At 38.2% G+C, this 27,264-nt stretch overlaps 1 protein-coding gene across 3 annotated transcripts in view; it reads right to left on the reverse strand.

The window, feature by feature from the left end:
• Nucleotides 1-20,507: 20,507 nt before the first annotated feature.
• The window catches only part of LOC145291530 (hsp90 co-chaperone Cdc37-like), a 102,794-nt gene continuing 96,037 nt past the window's right edge, over nt 20,508-27,264 (reverse strand). For all 3 annotated transcript variants that reach the window (XM_080137521.1, XM_080137522.1, XM_080137520.1), the window contains 2 exons: nt 25,962-26,030; nt 20,508-20,760 (listed from right to left, as the gene is read on the reverse strand). In XM_080137521.1, the coding sequence (XP_079993647.1) occupies nt 20,551-20,760; nt 25,962-26,030 (279 nt within the window). In that variant the 3' untranslated portion in view covers nt 20,508-20,550. The remainder of the gene's footprint in view (nt 20,761-25,961; nt 26,031-27,264) is intronic.

Here is a 27,264-nt window from a genome sequence, read left to right on the forward strand (position 1 = left end):
AAGTAGATAAAGTCTAATGGCAAAACCGTTTTCGGGAATTTAGCAGAGAAGTCGGTAGCAGATGAAAATTGCAACAAACATAGGGTTTGACAATAACGTAAAACAACATGGCTATCTCCACATACAGAACACGCAATGAAGATAACCAATAAAGCTGCTTTCCTGTCTTCATTCCTACTACATTCGTGACCCCGAAATACACAGCTTTGTTATCTGCAGTTTTTTAGCCACTTCAAAAAAAAAATCCAAACAAACAAAAGAAAACTGTTGCAATATTTTTGTTTCATAATGGGGTATCCTCCGTGAAAGTCAAGAGAATCTATTTATAAACGCTGCCGACAGGAACTGCTATTATCAACCAATAAGAAACCAGACTGGCTCCATAAAAATTGAATCTTTGCACATTCCAGCAATTTATGTTCGTCTAATGTCTTTATTTATATCTGACTAATATTTTACGCACTTTTCAGAAATATTTTTCTTAATAAAAAGATTAAGCGATAAGTATACACTTTCCTTTTTTTTATTCCTTAGAATTGGAGTTGAAACTTTCGTAGCCCTATTTCAGAATATAATTTACGTTTTACTTTTAGTTGAATTTCTACGGGTATTGCGATTTACGTTGGGAGAAACTATAGCGTTTTCTGTCCCTAGTCAGTGAATAAGAAATCCTACTAGACTGAGGTAATTTTATTTTTCGACCTAATCCAGCGTGTTCGATATTTTTCGGAAGCTGGATTTTCCCCACTCTAAGAAACGACTTTTATCTAATTATACCCTCGTGGGGAGCCTAGTAAATAGTGACGCTGTGTCCGAAACCGGTGTTAGTTATATGTTGGTATTTTTCCTCAATATATTAGAAAAAAAGAAATAAGTATATACCCCACTATTTGATTTAATGAACACGTGCATTCTCTCACATGTGTTAAATGTTTTCGGGGTGTGAATTAACCGGACAACATTATTAGAAATATTATATTATACGTTGAAGATATTTATAATTTTCGATAGCAAGTTTATACCCATTTGCTTTGCAGATTGTTATTCTAAGAGTTTGTGAAAAGACAAGCCCCTTTTTCTTTCTTAGCCCGTATTTGCATTGGTTATTTGGATTCTTTCGAAGATACACATGTGACATTGGTGGTATGTACCCTCCCCCGACGTAGTTGTATATTTAAACTCTCTTCCCACTTTTTTCCTAGGTCGTATTCAGTGAGGATATTGCTATAAGAGTGTTAACACTATTATTCATTTTCTAGTCAATTAACTTCCATATAGAAGTTTGAATTTTAAATTCACTTAATTTTAATTTTGAATCATAGTGACTCTTTTAATTTGTAACTGGGGATTGTATCCCTTGATATTTTCACAGCTCCATATGCTGTATTGGTCTTGTTTTGTTTGTGCTATGAGGAAGGAATTTTATGCAAATACCCTTGTAACCTTTGTGTGTGCATTTTTTTGTGTATAATTCTTGAGCGCCTATTTTTTGTATTTGTTTGGATTTATTCCATATTTTTGAAAAAAAAACAAAAAAACGCTGCACGATGTTGGTCACTTGTTCTTCCGGATTCCTTGTAAGGAAACGAAAGTTTTATTTGGGGAAAATTATCGCCGTCTTGGATTTGTTGCGGTTGCAGAGGGAATTACCCCAGCCTTATTTTATAACAATGAAGGCCGATGTTGATGAATGGTTAGCATCGGTGGATGATATAACTGAGTTGTTGGGTGATCGTTCCTTACGTGAGGACGTGGACTGTTCGCTAGTAGAAGCGGATGCTGTTAATGTTGTAGTGTTCTCGTCCCAGGTTCGATTCATTCTTTCGAGGTTGGCAGATGGTGTAAAGTGTGATTCCTTGTGCAACCCTGAGATATTTGAAACCCCTAGGGAGATGCTTGGCGTGTTACCGACTACTAAGCCTGAATGTCCAGACTCCGAAAACTGTTTGCTGAGTGCTGGCAAGTTTGGCTTGGAAGATGTTGCATCACAGTCTGAGGGCAGTGTTGCAGATCTGCGTAGTCAGGCGCTGAAGTTTGATTTTTCTGACGGGCAGTTTGCCTGTAGTATTCTAAAGAAAAAGGTATTGGGAGTGAGATTCCCAGGTATCATGAATGATACCACTTGTGTCCACGACTTGGTAAGTGTGGGCATGAATATTATGAAATTTATGGAGGGATTTCCATGGGATGTTGGAATTGTTTTGCCCTCTAACCATGTGAGTTTGAAAACTCACATGTGTGGTTATCTTCCACAACCTTGTCAGAATACCGAGGAACTTAATCATGACGGTGGGATATTACTCCGGTCATGTGGTTCTGACAATGGTCAGTGGTTAAAGGACAGGAGTCTATCCTGTGTGAAAGTGCAAGTTTTGTGCACTTTAAGTGCTAATGTTAGCATTGGGAGAGAAATTCTCCATCAAGGATATAGGGCAGAAAGCACTATATCCACCTGTGAAGGTGTAAAAACCAAGAGGAGAATGGTTTTTGAAGAGTTATGTGAACTCAAGTTGGACTGGGGCGTCCAGATTCAGGTAGAGTGTAACTCGATAAAGAATCCCATGAGGGATCCTGTTGAATTTGCTGACTACATGGTGTGTACTTCAGCTTCTCCGAGTTCCTATGAGAGTGTAGGATATGTTGTGCAGAAATCACTTGCAGAACCTTCATTCTGTGAAGTTGCTCCTTTAAGTAGGACGGTTCCTGCTTGGGAGTCACATGCAGGTGTTATTGTTTTTGAATATTTTGTAAAGATCTGCCTTGACGTAGCCTACTGCAGTATTGCAAGAGCTATCAAAGTCAAGCTTGATTTGTTCAGGGGTGTTTCTGAGGCGCTGAGAAGCATCTTATACTCAGTTGGGAGTGAGTTTTCTGATGCTGAGATATTTGTTTCAGTACTGAACACAACAAGATTGGATCTCTCCTTGACAGGAGTATTCCATAAGTATTACATCTCCAGCTGCCTAGGTGTTTCTGACACCTATATTCAACTTTGTTTGTTTGGCTACATGTATATGGCTATGCAGGCGTTTAAAGCTGTAATTGCCTTGAATAATTTGTGCAAAATTTGGGTTGCAGTTTTATTTCATTCCACCGAGTTGAAGAACTCATCAAAGCATAGGGTTGATTGGATTCGTCCCTCTTGTAGCACCGGTGTTGATCTCACTGGGCTCTTGTGGTTACAAGGGAGCTGAGATATTTTGATGTTCGCCAGAGATGAAGGATGAGGAGGTTGGATGGTAAGTGAACTTCTCAAGCCTTTATACTCTTATATGCCAATAGTTAATTACCTGGCAGAATATTCTCTGTTCAAACTTCTGTTGTGACCTAGCATCATAGCATTAGTTTTAAATTTAAATTTATGAATTTGGTTAGGTACTCCTCTGTTCTAACCTAAAACATGAAGGTTTTCATGTGAATTTGTATAAAACAAGCCTATTTAAAATTTTCTGCTTTTTTGCTCTAATATGTGTTTCCCGGAGTTCTTCTGACCATACATTGTGGTATATGTATATATAAAGAAAAAATTTTTTGTATTGTAAATTTTACAGGTGTCATCCAACTGTAGGTTGACTGCCATTTCCTGTTGGGGGAGAATGTTGAAATTTTTTTTGTACCAATAATGGTGCATTCCTCCCTGTTTACATTTATTATTTTTTATCTGGTTCTTATATATGATTTTTTGTATTTTGTATCCATTATGATTTTAGTTTCGTATATTTTCGGTTTGTACGAAACTCCCTTTAATTTGGAGAAAAGAGAAATGCTAGCTCTGTAATGACGTCACGAGCTCAGCGCGTATTTCGTCCTCTTTTGAAATTCTGCTGACGTGGAGAGTGAACGTGTTCATTGCCCGGCGCTGAAAATAGAATTTTGAAGAGCCTCCTTCAAAGAAGTAAACCCAGCAAGAAAGACAGACTTCTGAAAACTATTTACATGACTATGGTTCTGCACGTATTTTAGAAGGAGTAGAATTTAAAGAAAATACCTTTTACGTGACAAGGAATTATGGAATTTCCTATCCGGACAAGCGACGAGGTCTTGCTCCTGTAATACATGTGTGTCTCTACGGTTTGCATGCAACATGGAGGGAAGGAAAATTCTAAAAGAACTTAAAACAAAAAAAAAGACAAAGGCACCTGCCTGACTGGCTTTCAATTGTGAGTACGCTCCTAAGATTAATTTCATATGCGAGTGTGATTAGGAGATACTGCTATTTTGTACATTATTATTGTATTCATTTATGGATACACACAACTTCTTTATAAGAACCAGCAGTGTTGTTATTTTTTCATTACATGTTACTTTTTCATATGTTACCTTGGCGTTTAAGTTTAATGCCCACAAAGGGAAAAATTTGCAACTTATTGTAAATAAAGTTTCTTCTTCATTTCAAATCAAGACCTTTATATTTCATTCTTTACCCCCTCCCCGTCTTTTGTTTCATGCTTTTTTTTTCAGCTTAGTTACTTTAGTGTCGAATTTATCTGGAAGCAAGATAAATTCCGACACTATTCCAATAGCTTCTTTCCAAAAACTGCAGACTTGTAGAACTCTTCTCCTACTGACTTTTTTCCTCCTACCTATAGCCTTAGTCTTTGCAAAACTAAGGCCAATAAGCATCTTCCATCTTTACGATAATTCTTTCGTTATTGTAGTTCCTTACATGAAGTGGCTTCACATCTTGCCTGGAGCGATTTCCATAAAAAAAAAATTTTGAAAATGCCAGTAAAGATTATCACGATAGTTAAACTGAAATGACTAATGAAATATTTGCTTGATGACAAGATATATAAGATATTCGTTTCGATTAATCTAAAAAAAAAAAAAATTGTATTTTCGTTGAAATGCGACTCAACATCGGCAAACAACATACGCGTGCCATATAAGGAAGGGAGGTAACACAAATATGAATTACTTCCCTTTTATAACAAACCATTAAAAAAACTTATTTGAATTAATCATTGTTAGTGCCATTCTTATCATTGTTAGATTGGCCTTTTTACGGTCAAATTTAATGAGTTTGACCCCCCCTTTTTTTTTTTAAGTAGTTGGTCTTCAAAAATTGTATTTAGCCTTTTTAAAAACTTAACTTTAATTTCGTCTTTTTTCCTGATTACAAAAATATTTAATACTAATTATTAAAGAAAACGTTATAATTAATTTGTTAAGAAGTTTGGTCTTCAAATATTATCTACACCTTTTTTTTAATTTGGCTTTTTTTTATTTATTTTTTTTTTTACTATTTTACAAATATATCTATTTGAATGCAATTATTAGTGAAAATATTCCAACTAAATATTCTTGAAGCAGTTTGGACTTCAAAAGTTGTATTGTCTTTTCTAAAAACTTTTTAAAACTATTTTTCCCAATGATTTTATAAAAAAATATATTTTGTAATAACTATTAAAGTAAACATTATAATCTAATTGTTTTTAAGCTGTTAAGGGTAACAGTGCAGTATATGTGATATTTGAATAACAACTCTTTATTACATAAAAAAATTAGCAGTTTCTTTCAGTTAAGTTGTGTAGTATGAAAGCTGAACATATCAACTTTCTCCACTCTTCATTGAAGGTTAAGTATTAATTGACCAATTTAAACTGCCATCTTATCAAATGTAGGAGCTATTAACTTGTAAAGATAAGATGTAAAAGACATTATTGTCAAAACGGATTGAATTTCTTTTGTTTCAAAGTAATAAATAATTGGGAATTAACTATAAATTACGCCTATAAAGATTAATTATTTCAAAGTAAATTCTTAATTAAATAATTGATCCTTACTTTTCTAAAAATAGTGTCTCATGTTGATTTCAATTTCCATATATCTTAAATGTTCTCATAAAATTGAATTCAAATAGTGTCTACATAAAATATCAGTTTCTTTGGTTTGCAACAAAAATTGACAATAAATTGAAAATAACAATGAGGTCAGAATTGTTTGGCGGATTTTCTCTTGCAATTTTTTAAAGCTTACTCTAAACTAATTAATCACCTGAATATCGTATCTACTTTCTCGGCCTAATTCTACTTAAAATATGTTGTTTTAAAATGAATTTGATTTAAAAAAAAACGACATGTAAGATAAAGTGGGAAAAATACAAAAAACTAAAAAAAAAAAAAAAACTAAATAAATAAAATTAGATAAGGGGCAGGTTAGTAAAGCCCTGTAAACCCATTTTGAGTGTAGCCTTGTAGGATTGTAAAACCTGAAAACATGCAAGTCAATCTCAAAGTGGGAGTGGGAACTAGTGGGAGATAAAAGAAAAATAGGGATAGAGAATGAGCAACGATTGTGATCTCCAAAATAAAGTTGTGTTTTTTTTTTTTTTTTTTTTTTTAATAAAGTACTTTTACCTATATATTATCCTGTTTGGATATTCAAGTTCTGTAAATGTTCTGAACTTATTACTAACCTAAACTTGTGTGTAATAGTGTTAGGTAAAAACTAAAATAAAAATACTAGGTTTTTTCCTTTCACTGAAGGTGAAAAAAAAATCGCTCATGACAACAATTTCCTTACATTAGACTTGAATCATAACGCATCCAGTCGGGTTCTACATTATGATTTAATCTGTAAGTTGTTAAATAAATCCATGTATTTTGTAAATGTACAGAATGTACTTAGGGGTGGTGTATATTACATGCATATTCTAAATATTCTTCCTCAAATATTTTCTTTGTAATTCATTGAAAACTAGCAGGCTGCTCGGCATTGTCCGGTCATAAAGAAGGCTTAAATATAATATTTTGATTAGTGCAGATTTCGTATTTATTAGTAGAGATCCCTAGATGTAAAAGATCTTTCTACTCCAGTAGTTTCTTCCCCAGAACCGCTAGACTCTGGAATCCCATTCCAGGATCCTGCTTCCCTTACTGTACTGACATGCAGAAGTTCAAGTGCAACGTGAACCGACATCTTGCTGCCCAAATCCCTACATAGTGTCCCAGTAGTTGCTGACCCTGATATTACACAAAAGTGGCAATGTGCCTTGTTTGGGGTGAAAATGTAATAAAAAAAAATAATTAAAAAAATAAATAAGACTTTGGTCAATGTAGGGGCAACCCTTCATACCAATTGTCACTATCCAGCTCCCCTACTCCCCGGGGAGTTTGTCCCCATTTCTCCTTCTCTCCTCACATTAAAAATCGGCCTTGTGCCTAATTTGCTCGGTGGGGGAGCAAATAAATACCTTGCCTTTTTTTCTATTTATTTAAATATTTATTTAAGAAGAAAAATCACAAATTTTACAGAATTTTAGGGTTAAAATTATATAAAACAGGCAACTAATTCTTTTTAAATGTGGCATGAGGCCAAAAAGGGTGTGGGGGGGGAAGATGGGTGTCGGGGGTCGTCCACTTGTCTATTCCCTATCACTAGTTGCAATCACCACAATACCGCATTCACTCTAGGAGTTGGATCTACTTAAAGCCCCAGATGACAATATGTACAATTTTTTTTTTTTTTTTTTTTTTTTTTTTAACAATAAAATTATATACAATGGCTTTTTTTTTTTTTTTTTGACTTTATATTTACAATGAAATAATGACAAAATGGAAATTGTGATGTGTATGATATATGCGGATGAAATTGTGATGTGTATGATATATGCGGATGATGGGCGGGGATAATGAGAGCCTTAAAAACACCCCAAAATAAAGAAAAATAACAGTAATAAAAAATAAATGAACCAAATAAAACGTTAAACGGTGAATGTGTTAGTATTGACCCACCCTTACCTATTTGATTTTGAAATGCTTCCTGTTTTCCGGTATCGGCCGAAAACAAGGGAGCACTTCCTAAGAGGGAGTGGGCACAGCTACGGACAAAATAAAGGGGGGGGGGAAAGGGATATTCGGTGACCTCCAAGAAAAATAACATCGGGACGGGTTGGGACTAAAATAAATTATCAGGACTGGGCTTCTTTGGAGGTATCCTAACACCTAAAAATAAAAATTGGGGACATGGAACTCATTTATACCAACTAGCTAAGGGACTGATCCACTACGGGATTATCTTGATCTGGTCTGGGGGTTGCTTTTACGGTCGGCGTGTGCCATGCCTAGGCAGGGAACACGTACTCAAGCTTGTTTCGTACAAACGCACATAAACTAGCGGTGTGAATCCACCTCCTACTAAACTGTGAGCGAGATAACCTCCTTCTATCGCATCTGATTTTGATTTTAAGTTGGTGTTTAAAATACAAAATCAGATCCCGATGAGAAGGTGGCTCCCCCCCCACGCCCTATCTCTATGCGTGAAACCCACACTACCAGTCTAGCTACGGCCAAGGTCGCTAGGAACACCATTCGTTCCTCCCTAGGCCACAAGGGATCTGCGTTGTAGACAACGGATGCTAAATCCAGGATCGTCACCTGATCGGGGACGATGCGAGCCGTGACCTCACTGACATACTCCCAGAATTCACGGAGCTTGGAACAAGTATAAAAAGCATGTTCTACGGTTTCTAAGCTATCTTCGTCGTACCGTGGACAAAAGGGACTAAATACCATACCAATTCTAAACAATATGTCATTGAGGGGTAGAGCGTTTCTAACCAATCGCCAGGTCAGGGAAAATTCGGAATTGTTAAGGTATCCCCGGCCTGGCGCCCAATTCCACAGAGAGCGAACCTCCCCCTCCGACAGCTGCAGCCGCTCCCCAAGCGGGTCCGAAGCGGTCCCCACCACTAATCCCCGATATAATGCCCTTCTAGGCTGTGCAAGGTCCAAGGACCCTGGCATCGCTCTAAGCGCATTTCGGCATTCGTTGAAGAATCTTGATTGCCCTCTCGGCCTTCTTTGGCATTCAATTAAATGATTGGGGATAAGGTCGGGAAAAGCTGCACCGACCGCGGGACCCCAATCAGACTCCTCAATCAGAGTTCTACCCAGGAACGCCAACCTTTCGGCATTTTTGTGGCTAGCCAGGTCAGGCATCCCCAGGCCCCCATCTTCAAGACGTTGAGTGCTGACCTGTCTACGGACAAGCGGCCGTCGCTCATTCCACAACAGTAAGAAAAGCGCACGCGTTAAGGCCGCCATGTGGACCGCAGGCAGAGGAAGTACAGCCAATCGGTAAAGGATCAGCGGAAACACATAAGTGGCGCATGCCTCCGCCCTACCTTTAAGGGACAATCCCCTTCGAAGCCAAACCCTGACAGACGCTTCGACCTTGCTCTGTACTTCCGACCAGTTCTTATCTAGACATAGACCGGGTCCAAACCAAACACCCAGAATACGGACCGGGCCATCCGTCCAGACAAATGCGCCAGGCAAAGCATTCGAGCCCCACCAAGCGGCCAACCTCAGGCCAACGGATTTGCTGAGATTGACTACGGCCCCTGTAACTTGTTCATAACGCTTGAGAGCCTTAATCACCGTAATAATATCAACGACGCTCGAAACAAATACGGTGACATCATTGGCAAATGCGGAAACCCTGGCTCGCGCACCGCCAGGAAGAGCAATTCCGCGCAGGGCCGGTCCAGCCACCCTGGTCCTCACTTTCCTAAGGAATGGTTCCAGCGCGAGGACATACAGCAAGGGCGACAACGGACACCCCTGTCGCACCGACCGAGAAACCGCGAACGGCGCCGACCGCACCCCGTTGACCTGTACAACTGCCGTCGGCCGAGCGTACAAAATGGAAATCCATCTGCAGAAGCCGGATCCAAATCCGGCGGTCTCTAAAACAGCCATCAGGAAACGATGATCCACCCTATCAAACGCCTTGGACTGATCCAAATTAATCAGCGCGGCTTCAGTGTCGTCTTCTAAATTTTCTATGACTGTACGTATCAAATGCAAATTATTTTGAATTGATCTTCCCTTCACAGCGTAATTCTGATCCGGTTCGACCAAGTCAGCGATAACAATCTGCAAACGATTCGCCAGCACTCGGGCCAGGATTTTTAAATCCGTATTCAGCAACGTGATTGGCCTAAAATCATCTATCCCCCCAACATGTGTGTCGTTCTTCTTCAGAAGTGTGACCACTCCTTTGGTAACCTGACTCGGGATAGATCCCGTGTCAAACCAGTGGTTAAACACACCCGTCAGAATCGGAACAAACATGTGCGACATCCTCAAGTAAAGTTCGTAGGGTAGTCCATCCAGTCCTGGTGATCTGTTATAGGCGACCTGCTTCATAGCAGCTATGACCTCACACTCTGTAACCCGACCATCGCAACCAGCCGCTCGGGCCGCCTCCAGGCGAGGCGAGCCAGCCAAATAGTTGCCAAACTCCTGGACGCGGAGCCTGGACAGCTGCACAAAGAAATCTTCAAAGTGCACTCGAAACCGCTCGCAAATCCCCCGAGCCGACACTAAGGAGTCCCCTTCCGGGCTCTAAATTTTACGAATGTAGTTATCCGATTTGCGCCTGAGCGAATAGACTCGTTCGGCTTTGTCAACATTCACAGCTTCGTTGGGCATCTTTTTAATTCTAGCCCTAACTACCTGGCCCTGATATCGCTCGCTAGCCAAACGACTCAGATCCGCCTTAGCTAACCCTATTTCTAGGGAATCCCCCCCAGCCACCGCCCGGGATAGTCTATCCTCTAGACGCTTCTCTGCCTTGGCCCTATCTAGCGCGAGGCGTTGGCCATATTTGACAGAGAAGTCTCTAATGCTAGATTTGGCGTTTACCCACCACTTACTCCCGGTAACCGCCCCCACTAATCCCTTCTGTATGTGTTTAGTTAGCCTTTCCCGAAAGTCACCTATCTCCAGTAGGGAGGTATTTAACTTCCAGTACCCAGCTAACTTGGGGTTGCTATCTAAGTCTAACCTGGCCACAAGTAGTTTGTGGTCAGAGTGGCCTAACCAGTGGAACGTGGGACAAGATATGTATTCTATGTTGCCTCTTCTAACTAACAACCGATCCAAGTAAGTACTTGAAGCGGAAGGCCTGCTAGAGAGCCACGTCCACGTCTCCCGCCCCGGGTGATCCACCCGATACCTGTCTACCAGATCGCATCTAGCCATCAGGTCCGACAGACTGGTTTCACACCCATCCGTCCCGCTAGTCCCGCCCACCTTATCTGCCCTGGGGTCAAGGATGGCATTCCAATCACCCACTAGTATTAACCGTTCCGAACCCCCGAGAAACACCTCCAACCGCCGGAAAAAGGAAACCCGCTCCCGTACGCAATTGGGCGCATACACCACGACGACTCGAAACGCTCTATTTGCCACGGCAACATCGGCCACGATCAGTCTACCATCAGCATCCGCGTGAACAGCGCTAACCGTTGCAGAAACCCCCCTACTTTGACTATCACCGTATGTTGAAAAGACATCATAATGCCCCTCCAGCACCCGATGATCGTCAACGCAATCGTAGTGAGTCTCCTGTAACGCAGCCACATCTATATTCATCGACATGAGGTCCCTCAGTACCCTAGCGGCTTTGCTTCGGCACCTCATGCCCCTAACGTTCAAACTACACAAGCTCAAGGACGTGGCCATTGTGTCTAGATATCCGCAACCACCGACCTAAAGTCTTTGCTAGAAAGGGTGCCGCAGGACTGGGCGAGGTTGCCCGAAAGCAACTCGGACGTTACTCGTCCGTCTCGCGCAATACCTCCGACATCCAGGGGAAACGTTAATTTAAGGGCCCTATACAAACAAGGGTGGACGTAAATAGGAACCCTACCTTCGCATCTCGGCGCCAGCTGATCGAGGGAGTCATGCCTCTCTTCCACCAACTTTAAATCTGGAATCGCCCCCCTGGCGTCGTCGATCATATTCCACATGGCCTTCGTGCGTCCAGTTTTTGTATGGCGCACAAAGGTCATGACTAGGGGGGCGTCTGGGAAGTTTTTAGGGTTGGTAACACTTTTCCCGTCGATTATTTTCATTTCTCTAAGCGGCTTAATCAGGCCCCTATGGCGCTGCGTTATATACGTGTCAGCGTGAAGGGGGTCTACTTCGCAAATCCGGTCTCCAGGAAGGTAGGGGAGCTTTTTCGTCTTTTCACTCCTTACAGGAGATACAGAGGCGGCTCTTCTACCGCTGTTGGTTTTTGTCGCCGGCTTCTCCCGGGACAACGAGCGGGCACCGGTTGGGGGGGTATCGAAAAGGGATGGGGATTTTGGTTCAGCCGATGAGGTTAGGGTAGGGGTTTTGGGTGGCTGCACCGTAGAGACAGTCTTCTCTACATTCATAGGGGACGGGGAACGGGACCCTGCCTCCTTGTTTTTTCTCGCCTTCTTTTTAGTTTCCTTTTTCGGCACTTGGTACTCTATCACAGTAGCCGTTTCCTTATCGTGCTCCCCTTCTGAGTCAGACAAGGAGACCGGATGCATTCTTTTCTGGCCGCTAACAACTTCTTTAGTGGTAACGTTGGTGGAAGAGACCGTTGACGACACTGTGGGAACCGGCTGACCTTGTACCTCAGGGGGCTGCTCTCTTGTGGAGGGGGTCTTGGTGGTTCTGCCATTCTTCTTTACCACTGTAGTCCAGCCGTCCGACGTTGTTGCTTCTTTGCCCCCTCCGGTTAGCTTCTCAGGGGCTGCTGGTACCACTGCCGCCGGCTTTGCTACTACTACTACTGTCTGTGGGTTTCTTTTCGGACATTCCCGTGCCATATGGCCCTGCTGTTGACAATTCCAAGAGTGGGGCCTGCGACCTTCTACTATAATGCTCATCGACCATATGTCGCACCTGAGCATGGGGGGGATGTTTTGTAATCCTTCCTTGTCAACACGCATTTTTAGGTTGTAGTCCCCTACCATAAGGTTACGGGGACCACGGACAGGAATGACGGACTCTACGTCCCCATATTGACTCATAAAGGCCCCTAATTGCTCAGGGCCGAGAATACAGGGGACTCCCAAAATAGACACGTTCGTCCGCGTCTTACTTAAATATTCCGGCTTAAGTCGAATATGTCGCCACATGTGTTCCGATTTGAAAATATTGGCGGCGTCTTCCTCTTTGGGCAGTAGTAAATCCCACACTGCATAGCTTCTACGGCAGATATAGGTTGCGGGGATATTTAATTCCCCCAGAATTTTCGCCATGTCGTCTTTCGGCACACCGGTTAGCGCTCGTTTCTTTGTGTCTATGGAGACTAACGATATTATTCTCTTTGAAAGTTCTTTCATAGTTTTCGGTTCTACTCTAATAACATTTCCGTCGGTCAAATCCTTATATTTTGTATCGAATAACCGGCGGTAATCCCCGGGAGTTAGTTGCGACTGGGGGCCCCAGTCTTTTACCACTGCTGCCGCGGCCGTCTGCGGTGTTGTCTGTGACACTGTTAACAGCGGTGATTTCTGTCCCGGGGCAATAATAGAACCGGACGAGTCTATTGTTTGTGAACTCCCTGGCAACGTCGGCCACTCTCCCGGCTTCTCCCTTGGGGACGACGGTTTAGGGGTCAGTGCCGGTTTTTTTGTGGCTGTGGCACTAGCTGCCCCATTCTCTCTTTCAGTCTGAGCAGCCCCCTTTCTTTCTCGTTGACGCGACTTTCTCGCTTGTCGTAGTAGCAGTTCTTGTCTGTTGCATTCATCAGCGCTACTGTCGCTGCTACTAAATTCTATGTCGGCTTGCTTCGCGGCGTTCAACTGTTCGTCTAAAAGCGTTAACATGTTTATAGCCTCTTCCCTGTCGTCTGGCAACCCGTTCGAAAACGTCTGTTCCGACTCGGTGCTTCTCCATATTGAGATATCTCCAGAGGTTGCTGGTTTAATTCCCGACCCTAGGGGGTCCGTTCTCCCATGGGCGGGAGGGCTGACAGTTAAAGCCCTCTTCCTCGGGTGATTCCACCGAGTCGGAACACCTCTTTCAGCTGGCCTAAATCTACTGCTACTACTATTACTGCCGGGAACAGCAGTACGACTAGTTACGTGAGAGTCGCTGCCTAACGCAAACGATTCCCCTAAATTAGCGGTGCGGGGGACAACACCGAGTTTTGTGCGGGGGTCAACACTAATCCATCCTAGTGGTCTGTCTACTGGGCCTGAACAGAAACCGGGTTAGGCGGGGTGTCGGAACTCGGACCACGTGGCGGTAGAATTTTTTTTTTCCAAGGCCTAATCCTGTGCTCAGAGGTGGCTTCGGACCCCGGGCTAGACATGTCTGCACCGGAGCCCGGCCAAGTTACCCTCCTCCTCTGCGTCTTCTTCCCGGTTGGCCCGGCTGAAGTTTCCGTTGGATATGACTTCGAACAACCACCTCAGACGCAGACCGGTCGAGTCGGAAAAAGAGACAACCTGAAATAATTCGTAAACAAGACAGTCAATAATGGCCTCGCGGGGAGGCAGAAAAATAAAAACAAGGCTCACCCGCCCAACAGGGACCGGCAGCCGGTCTCTGGACAGCAGCAAAACGAAAACACAGCCGAACTCAACGCTTTTTTCTATTTATTTAAAAAGAACATACACCTTTATTACATATAAGACGTGGAATTGTATTCATCTGCAAAAGATCTAGCTAATTTGCATATTCTTTTAAGCATTCATTTTAATTAATTCCCTATTAGTTTTTTCGGTTTTCTTATGGAATGATCATCTTTAGTTAACTATTACGTGTAATTGTATTAATGCAGATATTCTACATGAGTTATACTTGCATAATATTTGCGTAAAAAGATTATAGTAAACACAAACCTCTTTCTATATATATTTATGTATGCGTATATATATTTGTTAAAAAATTTTGCCTACCAATCTTTTGTCAGTTTTTGGTCTACAGACATGAAACTTAATATATAAGGTATTTGAACCCATGCAAAACTTTATATTTGGGTTTTAGATGGGAAAAATCGGTGCAAATGTGTGAAAATTAAAGAAATGGAATTTGCCAGGTTAAGGTCGAACGACGATAGTACAAATATGCATGCGTAACGTAATAGCTATTGGTTCATGTTTTAATTTTTAACTTTGCAGCAAATATGTCTTCATAGCACAGGCGTTAATGTCAAGGGAAAAAGTAGTTTCAATTCTTGGTGGTTTCTCACAAGTCATTTTTTAAAAAACTTTTAAACTTATTACTATATATTGGGTCCAATATAATATTATAATAAATACGAAATCTGCATTAATCAAGATATCATATTTAAGCATATTTTATGACCGGGCAATGCCAGGTGGCCTGATAGTATTTTATAAAGAATAGAAGATTTAAACAAATGTCCAAAATAGGGATTTTTTGTTTATAAGGGAAATAACTGTAAACTTTCAAATAGATTACTTAACACATAACAACTGCATATTGTTTACAAATAAATCCAAGCACTGCAGAAAAGAAATGATTTTCGTGTTAGTTTCTCCACAAAAAACTAAATTCAATTAAAATTTTGTTTAAAAAAGTGTTGTTGAGTGCGAGATATTTTTCTGATGTTTTTACTTTTTTAAAGATTTATTTATTTATTTTTTTACAAAATAGTCACTATTTATCAAGGCTTGAAGGCCACTCGAGTATAAGGGTTAATAATTGTATGATAGTCAATTGGAAAATATCGTTAGTAGTGGAAATTTGATAAATTGGATTACTTAAGAGGACGGCTCATCAAGAACTTGTTTATGTTAGACTTGAAGACAATCATGTTGTAGTAAGCTGGAAAGCAGGAAAACGGAGCAGAGTTCCACAGGCGTGCAGTTCTAAGAATGAAGCTTTTGGAACACTTATGACTGAAACCTGGTAAATAAGCAATTAATCTTCACATGGATTGTACCAGGGTTGTTCCAAAAGTAAAAACTACGAAGATGTGAGTGGTACCATTAAAACGAATGACATTTTGTGCTCCAAAATTTATTTTTCTACATAGTTACCACCATTTTCAATGCACTTTTGTCAGCAGCAAAGTGAACGATGACTGTGCATAGGCGTCTGGAGTGCACGTTGTTATGCAAAGGTAATTTTAATTCTAGAATACGTCTAAATCTAAATCTTGCAAATTAAATTCCTTCAATCTGTTCTTAACTGTAGAAAGAGGGCACTTTTTAACGAGATTACACTGTTGTTAGATTTCGGTAGCTGTTTAAATCTGTTTCTGAGACCGCAAATCTTGATAGCATTGTTTTCCCTGTAAGAAGTGCTTTTGCACAGTCATTCGTACCGTTTTCTCATCACATTTCAATCTGCAGCCGATTTCTCGATTGGATAAACCAGAAAGGTGGAGATTAATGAGCTCCTGACGATCACTAAGAGTAGGTCGAGGCATATGGACTAAATGTTATGTTGTATGACTTGAAACAACAACAATTACAATTAGAGGTGCTTTGTTGCCTAAAAGATGGAGATTTTAAGCTGCTTTTAAGCTCATTTGTTGCTGCAGAGTTTCTTTTTGCCTTCTCGATTTAAAGTTAACTAGGGTACTTCAAATAAAAGTCAAATATGAGCCGATACAATTATAGAGGAATAAAGATGAATCAAATGAGGTATAGGTTGTTTAAACAGTTACATTAAATTTAGCTTAAATTTGAGGTTTTTGAAAAAATAACGTGCAGACTTTCTTTTTGGTGTCACTATATATATATATATATATATATATATATATATATATATATATTTATAGTATAAAGAAGCTTTGAGTATTTTATCAAAGGATACTAAAATAAGATAATATTCAAAATAAATAGAATAAAATACTACTTAAAATGCGGATTAAATTCCTAGGAATACTAACTAAATTCAACATAGCACAAACTTAGCACTTGCATAACTCAACTTTCTGCATCCAAAATGACAAAAGGAGAACCAACTATTTAATGGTGGGGAAAAACTTAACTTAAATTGTTAAATGGAAAACAAGATATCATCAGCTGTTTACTATTTAACTGTTTCACAGATTTAAAAACATGGCTCTCCAGTGGAAAATAGCATTTAAACTGACAAATCAAACTTTGATTCTGTCTAATTAATTTTCATTTGTTATTGTCGTACCATGTTCATGCTGTAGATGTAATCATGGTTAGTGTTCTCCATAGGCTTTGTGTCAATTGCTTGTTCTCGGAGTCTGATGGTACTGTTGACACCTATTGCCATGCACACCCAATCTAATATCCTTTGCCTTCCCCTTGCTCTCTTTACGTCAGTGTCGTTCTCCAAGATGTGCCATTCAATGCCCTCTTTTTCACACAATCGATGCACAACAAAGCGGCACCGCATCAGCAAACGAACGACCTTCATTCTTCTAAGAACTTCAGCATTTGACAATCTGTCCAAGAAATGCTAAGCATTCATCAATAGAGCCACATCTCAGCTGCCTTCAAACGTTTGTTGATTGTCCAAAACTCACATTCGTATGTCAGAACTGAGCAGACGTAACACTTTAGCAGGCTTTTCTTGATTCCAAGACTCAGATTTCGTGCTCCTAGAACATCTTTCATATTTGTAAACATTTTCTTCACAACAGCTATTCTGCATTTGATGTCTGATTCTCATCGACCATCTGTTGTAATTATGCTTCCCAAATATGCAAAGCTTTTCCTTTTGATGTATTGCGGTTCCATTCACTGATAGATGACAACAAGGTATCTGAGTTTTCTTACTGCAGACCAGTGAAAACGTCTTCTGACAGTTGATTGACAGTCCAGTTTCAGACTTTCTTCAGCTATTATATCCAGCAGTTCTTGTAGTTTTTCCTCTGAATCAGCAATCAAGGTGGTATCATCTGCATATCTGAGATTGTTGTAGTTCTTATTACCAAGCTGTATGCTGAGCTTTGTCATCAGTTTCAACAAACAATCCCACTATACAGGTTGAACAGATCAGACGATAGCATGCACCATTGACAGACTCCTTTCTGGATTTCTACCCATTCACTGCTAAGGTACTTTGCTTCAATTAAAAACATGTACATATTTAATCTGGTTTGGTAACATATATAAAAATAATAATGTTATTAAAAAATTATTTTATTAAAAAATTAGTTTACCTGCCTAATTTTATTTTCTGAAAAACTAAAAAATGAAGTAGCTAAAAAATGAAAAAAAAAAATGAAAAAAGTGTTGCAGTGACGACCGTTGGGGACACTCGAACCTACAACTAAAAGATGACACGGACAAGAAATAGTAAACAACAATGGCAAAGAAGCGAGAACAAAACACTATTGTACAGTTGTGAACGATAAAAATATCGTCCAGGTTTATTTACATTTCGGTAAATAAAAGAAAATTGTAAGTCTTGTATTAAAGTTGGAGCACTGCTTGTATTCAAGCTAGAGTGGCTTTACTGTCGTCACTGGAAACTGCAGGTAGGTGTTGGCAGCTACGGAAGGGTGCTAAAAAAACTGCAAGAAGAAGAGTTGATTTCGCAAAATATATAGTAGTTTTTGTTGAGAAAGATGGCCCTGAAAAAGGTCGTTTTATCGCATGTAGTAATAATTAAGAAAACTTTCTGAATTAGGATAGCCGTCGATTGGTGGAGTGATTGAAAAATGCAGGATATTGGGTGAGTATTATAATGCATAGTTTGGGTGATTTCATCCTCTATCTATATAAAAGCCAAGTACGCCCAAGGATGGAATACTGCTGCCATATCTGGGCAAGAGCTGCTAAAAACAGCCTATCGTGCCTTGACAGAGTACAAAATAGACTTCGTGGCTTAGTGAGGGATGCCCTTTTCTCTACCCTGCAAACTCTCTCCCACAGAAGAGACGTTGCGAGCCTATCCTTGTTTTATCGTTATTTCCATGGCAGGTGCTCGTCTGAACTCCAATCTCTGGTCCCCCCCTCGCCAATCTTTCATGAAAAACACCTGCACTACATATATATATATATATATATATATATATATATATTCTTAAAAACAATTAAAGTGATGCATTTTTCATATTGTTTTTCTTCTTTTTTTTTAAAAGTTATCTTTATTTGTTTATTAAAATGGTCCTGTGGCGGTGGATGTAATTTTTGGGCTCATGGACTTTAAGTGTCTGAGGGATTGGCACTCGTCTGACAAGACGTTGCAATTTGTTTCAATAGACAGGATAAAGATTTCCGCCTATATTATCAGGTGATTCAAGTTAAAATAAAAAGGAAATGTATTGTTTTACATATGGATATTAAAAGCCAGGAGAGTGGGGGAAGATGTGGCTGGTTACCTTTAATGCATCCAAAACTAAACTCCTATCCTTACATCATCAACGCTCTGATCCCCATCTGGCATCAATTGTGATGGATGGCTCTCGTCTGGGAGAGGCCCCGTGTTTTGACAAGCTTCTGGGTTTGACCTTTACTCCTGATTTGAAATGGAACACATACATCAAATCTGTTGCCAAGATTGCTGGAAAGATGGTGGGATCCTTCTACCACTCCAGAAGATATCTCACTACTGATGCAATTCTCTATCTATATAAAAGCCAAGTACGTCCAAGGATGGAATACTGTTGCCATATCTGGGCAGGAGCTGTTAAAAACAGCCTATCCTGCCTTGACAGAGTACAAAATAGACTTTGTGGCTTAGTGGGGGATGCCCTTTTCTCTACCCTGCAACTATTCTCCTACAGAAGAGACGTTGCGAGCCTATCCTTGTTTTATCGTTATTTCCATGGCAGGTGCTCGTCTGAACTCCAATCTCTGGTTCCCCCTCGCCAATCTTTCATGAAAAACACCCGTCTAGCTGAATCCACTGTGAAAAATTTCCCCCACTCTATATCTGTGCCTAAATCAAAACGCGGATTCCATGAACAAAACTTCTTTCTTAGAACTGCACGCCTGTGGAACTCTGTTCTGTCTGCCTGCTTCCCACCGGACTACAACTTGGATGTGTTCAAGTCCAACGTTAACAAATTCCTAATGAACTGCCCCCTTAAGTAAACACTTCATCAAATCTCCACACTAACGTAATGTACTTGCAATAACCCTTATCCCTGAGTGGCTTCCGGGCCTTGATAAGTGGTGATCACTGTGTAAAAAAAAAATGTATATATATCTATATATAAATATATATATATATATAAGTAGTTTTGTTTTGATTTTTTAATTATTTATTTATTATTTTATTATTTTTTAAAAACTGTTTTCAAAAAATAATAAATAAATAAATAAATAAAAAATACATCCAAATAAAAAATGGGGGACTTTCTAAGAAAAACACTAGTTCTCCGAGGCGGAGACATTAACCTTTATATCGTTTAAAAAATCAAAACAAAACTACTTAAACAGATGAATGATAAAAACGAAGCAGTAAATTGTCTATGCCATCATAGCGGAATGGATTAGGGCGCTGGACTGAAATACATAAGGTCAAAGGTTCGAATCCTACCAACAGTCAAGCTACGCTGATGAGGAGTAGGACTCTGAAACACGCGTGTTTGTAGATTGCTGTTTTTAAAAAATAATAAATAAATAAATAAATATATATATATATTACTTCTTGCCATAGAGCGGACCCCGTCTTCTTTTATTCTAATTTTAATTTAACTGACTTTGAAAAGAATTGAAATATGGGAAAGAAATGATAACAAAAGTAGTTCAGAAAAGTGGGGGGAAAAAATTAAATAACCCATTTTTAAAATTTTTTTAAAATAAAATAAAAAATGTATTATCAGTATTAACTTTGAAAGTGATTCATTATTTTTTGGTAAATTTCATCCTTATTGACTGGATCCTTCCACTGAGATTTTATCTCTATTTTCTTGTTCATGTTCTTCGTCTACGTCTTCTTCCACCTGCTCAGCAGCGTTCACCCATAAACCTGAATCGACGCACATCTTTATGTAGCGGTCCGCATCATCAGGTTTCATCTGTTTTATTGTTTTGGATAGCTTCTGCATATCTTTTGATTCAAAACATTCCTGGAGTTCCTATAAAAAAGATCAAGAGATGGAATAAATAAAAATCATTTCATTTCTTTAGAAACGAACAATTTGAATAAAATCATCTATTTTAGAGTATCCTGCCCTCTTGTCCTTCTTAATAAATTAATGAATTATAATGAAAAATATCGTTTGCTCAAAATATTCAGGAGTTATTTCCCTTGGACCATATCCAAATGTTTTTCCTGGATTATACTGAGCAACAATAAAATGCACTCTTCTACACCTGGAAATAAAAATAGATTAAATTCCACTATGCGTTAATTTCAAACTGAATTTCTTTCTCTTTCCTTCCAAATTGAATATGGTTTGATTGGCCTGCAATATTTCACAACTCTGATGACATTTCTATCAGATATCTGTTTTAGTTGCAGAATCAGATATCTGTTTTAGTTGCAAAATCAGATATCTGTTTTAGTTGCAGAATCAAATATCTGTTTTAGTTGCAGAATCAGATATCTGTTTTAGTTGCAGAATCAGATATCTGTTTTAGTTGCAGAATCAGATATCTGTTTTAGTTGCAGAATCAGATATCTGTTTTAGTTGCAGAATCAGATATCTGTTTTAGTTGCAGAATCAGATATCTGTTTTAGTTGCAGAATCAGATATCTGTTTTAGTTGCAGAATCAAATATCTGTTTTAGTTGCAGAATCAGATATCTGTTTTAGTTGCAGAATCAGATATCTGTTTTAGTTGCAGAATCAGATATCTGTTTTAGTTGCAGAATCAGATATCTGTTTTAGTTGCAGAATCAGATATCTGTTTTAGTTGCAGAATCAAATATCTGTTTTAGTTGCAGAATCAGATATCTGTTTTAGTTGCAGAATCAGATATCTGTTTTAGTTGCAGAATCAGATATCTGTTTTAGTTGCAGAATCAGATATCTGTTTTAGTTGCAAAATCAGATATCTGTTTTAGTTGCAGAATCAGATATCTGTTTTAGTTGCAGAATCAGATATCTGTTTTAGTTGCAGAATCAGATATCTGTTTTAGTTGCAAAATCAGATATCTGTTTTAGTTGCAGAATCAAATATCTGTTTTAGTTGCAGAATCAGATATCTGTTTTAGTTGCAAAATCAGATATCTGTTTTAGTTGCAGAATCAAATATCTGTTTTAGTTGCAGAATCAGATATCTGTTTTAGTTGCAGAATCAGATATCTGTTTTAGTTGCAGAATCAGATATCTGTTTTAGTTGCAAAATCAGATATCTGTTTTAGTTGCAAAATCAAATATCTGTTTTAGTTGCAAAATCAGATATCTGTTTTAGTTGCAGAATCAAATATCTGTTTTAGTTGCAGAATCAGATATCTGTTTTAGTTGCAGAATCAGATATCTGTTTTAGTTGCAGAATCAGATATCTGTTTTAGTTGCAAAATCAGATATCTGTTTTAGTTGCAGAATCAAATATCTGTTTTAGTTGCAGAATCAGATATCTGTTTTAGTTGCAGAATCAAATATCTGTTTTAGTTGCAAAATCAGATATCTGTTTTAGTTGCAGAATCAAATATCTGTTTTAGTTGCAGAATCAAATATCTGTTTTAGTTGCAGAATCAAATATCTGTTTTAGTTGCAGAATCAAATATCTGTTTTAGTTGCAGAATCAGATATCTGTTTTAGTTGCAAAATCAAATATCTGTTTTAGTTGCAAAATCAGATATCTGTTTTAGTTGCAAAATCAGATATCTGTTTTAGTTGCAGAATCAGATATCTGTTTTAGTTGCAGAATCAAATATCTGTTTTAGTTGCAGAATCAGATATCTGTTTTAGTTGCAGAATCAAATATCTGTTTTAGTTGCAAAATCAAATATCTGTTTTAGTTGCAAAATCAGATATCTGTTTTAGTTGCAGAATCAAATATCTGTTTTAGTTGCAAAATCAGATATCTGTTTTAGTTGCAGAATCAGATATCTGTTTTAGTTGCAAAATCAGATATCTGTTTTAGTTGCAGAATCAAATATCTGTTTTAGTTGCAGAATCAGATATCTGTTTTAGTTGCAAAATCAGATATCTGTTTTAGTTGCAGAATCAAATATCTGTTTTAGTTGCAGAATCAGATATCTGTTTTAGTTGCAGAATCAGATATCTGTTTTAGTTGCAGAATCAGATATCTGTTTTAGTTGCAAAATCAGATATCTGTTTTAGTTGCAAAATCAAATATCTGTTTTAGTTGCAAAATCAGATATCTGTTTTAGTTGCAGAATCAAATATCTGTTTTAGTTGCAGAATCAGATATCTGTTTTAGTTGCAGAATCAGATATCTGTTTTAGTTGCAGAATCAGATATCTGTTTTAGTTGCAAAATCAGATATCTGTTTTAGTTGCAGAATCAGATATCTGTTTTAGTTGCAGAATCAGATATCTGTTTTAGTTGCAGAATCAAATATCTGTTTTAGTTGCAAAATCAGATATCTGTTTTAGTTGCAGAATCAAATATCTGTTTTAGTTGCAGAATCAAATATCTGTTTTAGTTGCAGAATCAAATATCTGTTTTAGTTGCAGAATCAAATATCTGTTTTAGTTGCAGAATCAGATATCTGTTTTAGTTGCAAAATCAAATATCTGTTTTAGTTGCAAAATCAGATATCTGTTTTAGTTGCAGAATCAAATATCTGTTTTAGTTGCAGAATCAGATATCTGTTTTAGTTGCAAAATCAGATATCTGTTTTAGTTGCAGAATCAGATATCTGTTTTAGTTGCAAAATCAGATATCTGTTTTAGTTGCAGAATCAAATATCTGTTTTAGTTGCAGAATCAGATATCTGTTTTAGTTGCAGAATCAGATATCTGTTTTAGTTGCAGAATCAGATATCTGTTTTAGTTGCAAAATCAGATATCTGTTTTAGTTGCAAAATCAAATATCTGTTTTAGTTGCAAAATCAGATATCTGTTTTAGTTGCAAAATCCGGCTCTCAGAACATCAATAAAATAGTCAGCCATGTTTACTTAAACATTATTCTTTGTACATCTTTTTCTATTTATTTACTCTGGCAACATTTGTACTTTGATTGTGTTTTGGGAAATTAACGCGGTCTGTTCTCTAATAATTATATCTGTGATTTTCATCCCTACATTCTTTTTAGTTTTGTTCTTGACAAACTGATTCCATGAAATGAATATATATATATATATATATATATATATATATATATATATATATATATATATATATATATATATATATATATATAATGATGGACTCTCTCATCGATTTGATCGTATGAGCTTCCGTCACAACAACTAAGTTGCTCAGAAATCCACACAGATGATTTGTTTATAGTGGTGAAGACTTTGTGTAGAAATAACCACACTTTTTGGTATTACTGCTAACCTCCGTCGGTGCAGATGACTGCCACGGGACAGAGTATACATTAGACTGCAGATTTTACATCAGCGTTTCCTTCTCCTAGATGCATATCTTAATGGAAACTGGAGGTGTATCTCTTCCAGTGAATAAATGCACCCCCAGATACCAACCTGGAAATTTCTATGATTCAGACCAGTACATACAGCACCTAGACTTTCCAAATGGTCACCCATCTGGTACTGGCCAGGCTTAACATTGCTTAACTTTAGTGATCTGGTGAGAACTGGGGTGTCAATGTGATTGTGCCGTATATATATAGTTCCTATTTACAATGCCTCGCCACGGGACACAGTTAGACACCAGGGTCGTTTTTTAACGTGGAGAAAAGGAACAAAAATAAAAATGGTCTCAGTCGTGAAGGATTTCTCCTCCACTGACAGAGAACAAGAAATTGAAGTGCAGCATCTGAAGAACAGATACTACACTTTGATCTTGTCCCGAAGGCCAAAATTGGAACCTATCAAGATAATCAAAAGCTCAATATGCTAATAGGTGGGGAATTATAATAATGAAAAAGTCCATAATCCCTGAATTTTCAAAAATATACTCTTTTCATTAGAAGGTAGATAATAGGTGCCTTACAACTCTTCAAAAATGAAAATATATATGGGCATGTGTATAATACGACAATCACATTGACACACTGGTTCTCATTAGATCACCAAAGTTAAGGAACGTTAGCCTGGTCAGTACCAGATGGGTGACCATTTGGGAATAACAAGTACTGTATATAGGAGGATGTTGGTACCTTCCTGTAAAAACTGCTAAAACATAACATCATCATTCTCCCTGGGTGGAGGCAGCTGTTTCGACCCACATACCGCTTCACTTTGCTTTGTGCATGCGTTTGAAGAAGGGCATCACATGTAGTTTCATTAACTTTTGTGAAGCGTGAGAGTTTTAAAGGATGCAGTGTCGAAGCAACCATCAACTGAAAAAATGCTTTGGAAAATCATGCTTTCTGACTTTGTAGGTATATCTGTGTGTGTGTGTGTGTGTGTGTGTGTGTGTGTGTGTGTGTGTGTGTGTGTGTGTGTGCGTGTGGTTGCTGTTGTTGTGGTGGTGGTGGCGAGGTTAATTATTTTGTGGGTGTTAGTCAGTTGCTCAATATTGGAACCTCAATAAATCTGTTGCGGAGATGCCCACTAATTAACATAGGCGGGTGAGTGAGATATATAAAGGTATCAATCACCAATACCGGGGGGGGGGGGTCTGGCAACGACCGCCAAATAGGCAAGACGCCTATGCTCCATCCAGTAAGACATGCAACACGCCACCTGCCGGAATATCTCCAACTGAAGTATATCTGAAGACATGTAAATATGTATATAACTTTTCTTCCTAATATATTATTGTATACCTTTACTTTCGTGTTCTTGTTAATTATTTGTGCAGACATAACAATATATATATATATATATATTTGTGCAGACACAGCAAAATCCAAAACCAGTAACAAAAGGCATTCAGAATATGGAAGGAGTGCCAAAGGTAATGAAAAAAGATAGTTTTTATGACAATTTTAGATAAAAAAAAAAAAGGTGATCAGAGTTGCTGTTGGCACGAGCTTCAATTAATCCAAGTTTAGGGAAGCTAAGCATTCAAAGCATAGCAGATGCCTGACGGTGAATATGCGTTTAGTTGTACGTTTCTGAATGGATTTCATGCAATCAATGTTCTGAGTAAAGTAAGGATTCCAGACTAAATACCAAATAAATAATTGAATTTGTTTGTAAAATGAGATAAAATATATTCAAAAGCTTGCATAACAAAATGGTGGACATTAAAAATGGTGGAGGAGATCACAGAGAAACTGATACTGTACCCTTGGTAGCTGCTCAAATACTTCAAGAGGGTCCAAACCACCCGGGCCCAACCGTTTCTGCTTCTCCTCCTAACAAAAGAAAATAGTATACAAAATTCAAATAACGCATCGCACATTGAATAACGACGTTGCTTAACAGTCAATTCTTAGTGACAGTTTCTTGGAGGTTGAAGGTTCGATCCTTGCTGCAGGTAATAATATATGAGACTAATATGATAATTAATTAACACTTCACTTAATTTATAAAAAGTTTTGTGAATAAAATGATGTATTTTTTAAAATGTTATTTCGTTTGTTTTATACATTTTACCAGCAAAACGTTTTGTAATAAAACATGTTTCGATTGCAATATGTGTGTGCATTATTTGTTTATAATTTAACCAAAAGGAAAGAAACCGGTGTCAACTTAAAATGCGCCCTTTTGGTATTTGTTGAATCTGGGGTGCTTCAAATCTAATTGATCCTATTTAGTTTGCTGTTGTCCTATTTTAAATAATCTATGACAACTGCAAAATTTAAAAAATGTCTTTGTGGGTAGAATAGATGCATCAGAATATCTTGCTTGTTTGACAGGCCAAGAGCAGGCTCAAAGATTTCTCTCAGATAATAGTGATGGAGAGATGATCATAAAATCATATCAACTCATGATGGTCCTTGGTGTAGTGCAACATTGATAAACCAAGACTGTCCCACTTATTTCCATGTCAATCACTTGGAATACGAATCTGTCGATGAAACCAGCATATTTTTGATTGCTGCAAAATGTTCAAGATTTGTCTCTGATCCTCTTGTTACTGGTAGTGTAAATATGTTGACACAAGTCGCAGCCCATAAATTTACCGTTTGAGAACGGAAACACCATCAGCCCATCGGACCATTTGTCATACTCTTTATCATTAAACTGAAAGATGAATTCCATAGAAAAATAGTTTTAATTGCTACAAACAACTTCAAAGAAAAGTAGATACGTAACAATAATAAACGTGGCTTAATTTAATGCTAAGACAAACAAAGTTAGGTATTTTTAACACAATAAAAAAAGGATAAAAAACACACATGCAGCAAATAAATGTTACTCTTTTATCTATTTGAACAAGTTTATTTGCGTTTTAACGTGATTTAAAACGTTTTTTTTTTTTTGTTCAAAACAAGCCGAGTATCTACTCTAGTTAGAACTAAAAAAAAAAAATACATGGCTGTCATAAGCATTACCCGAGGACAGTGGCGTATCTAGGGTATGGCAGACATGGCCCGTGCCATGGGCGCCACTCTGACATGGGCGCAAAAATTGCTTGACAAAAAT

This window comes from Euprymna scolopes, chromosome 12 (genome assembly GCF_053919585.1).
Source record: "Euprymna scolopes isolate OS-2025 chromosome 12, ASM5391958v1, whole genome shotgun sequence".
NCBI lineage: Eukaryota > Metazoa > Mollusca > Cephalopoda > Sepiida > Sepiolidae > Euprymna > Euprymna scolopes.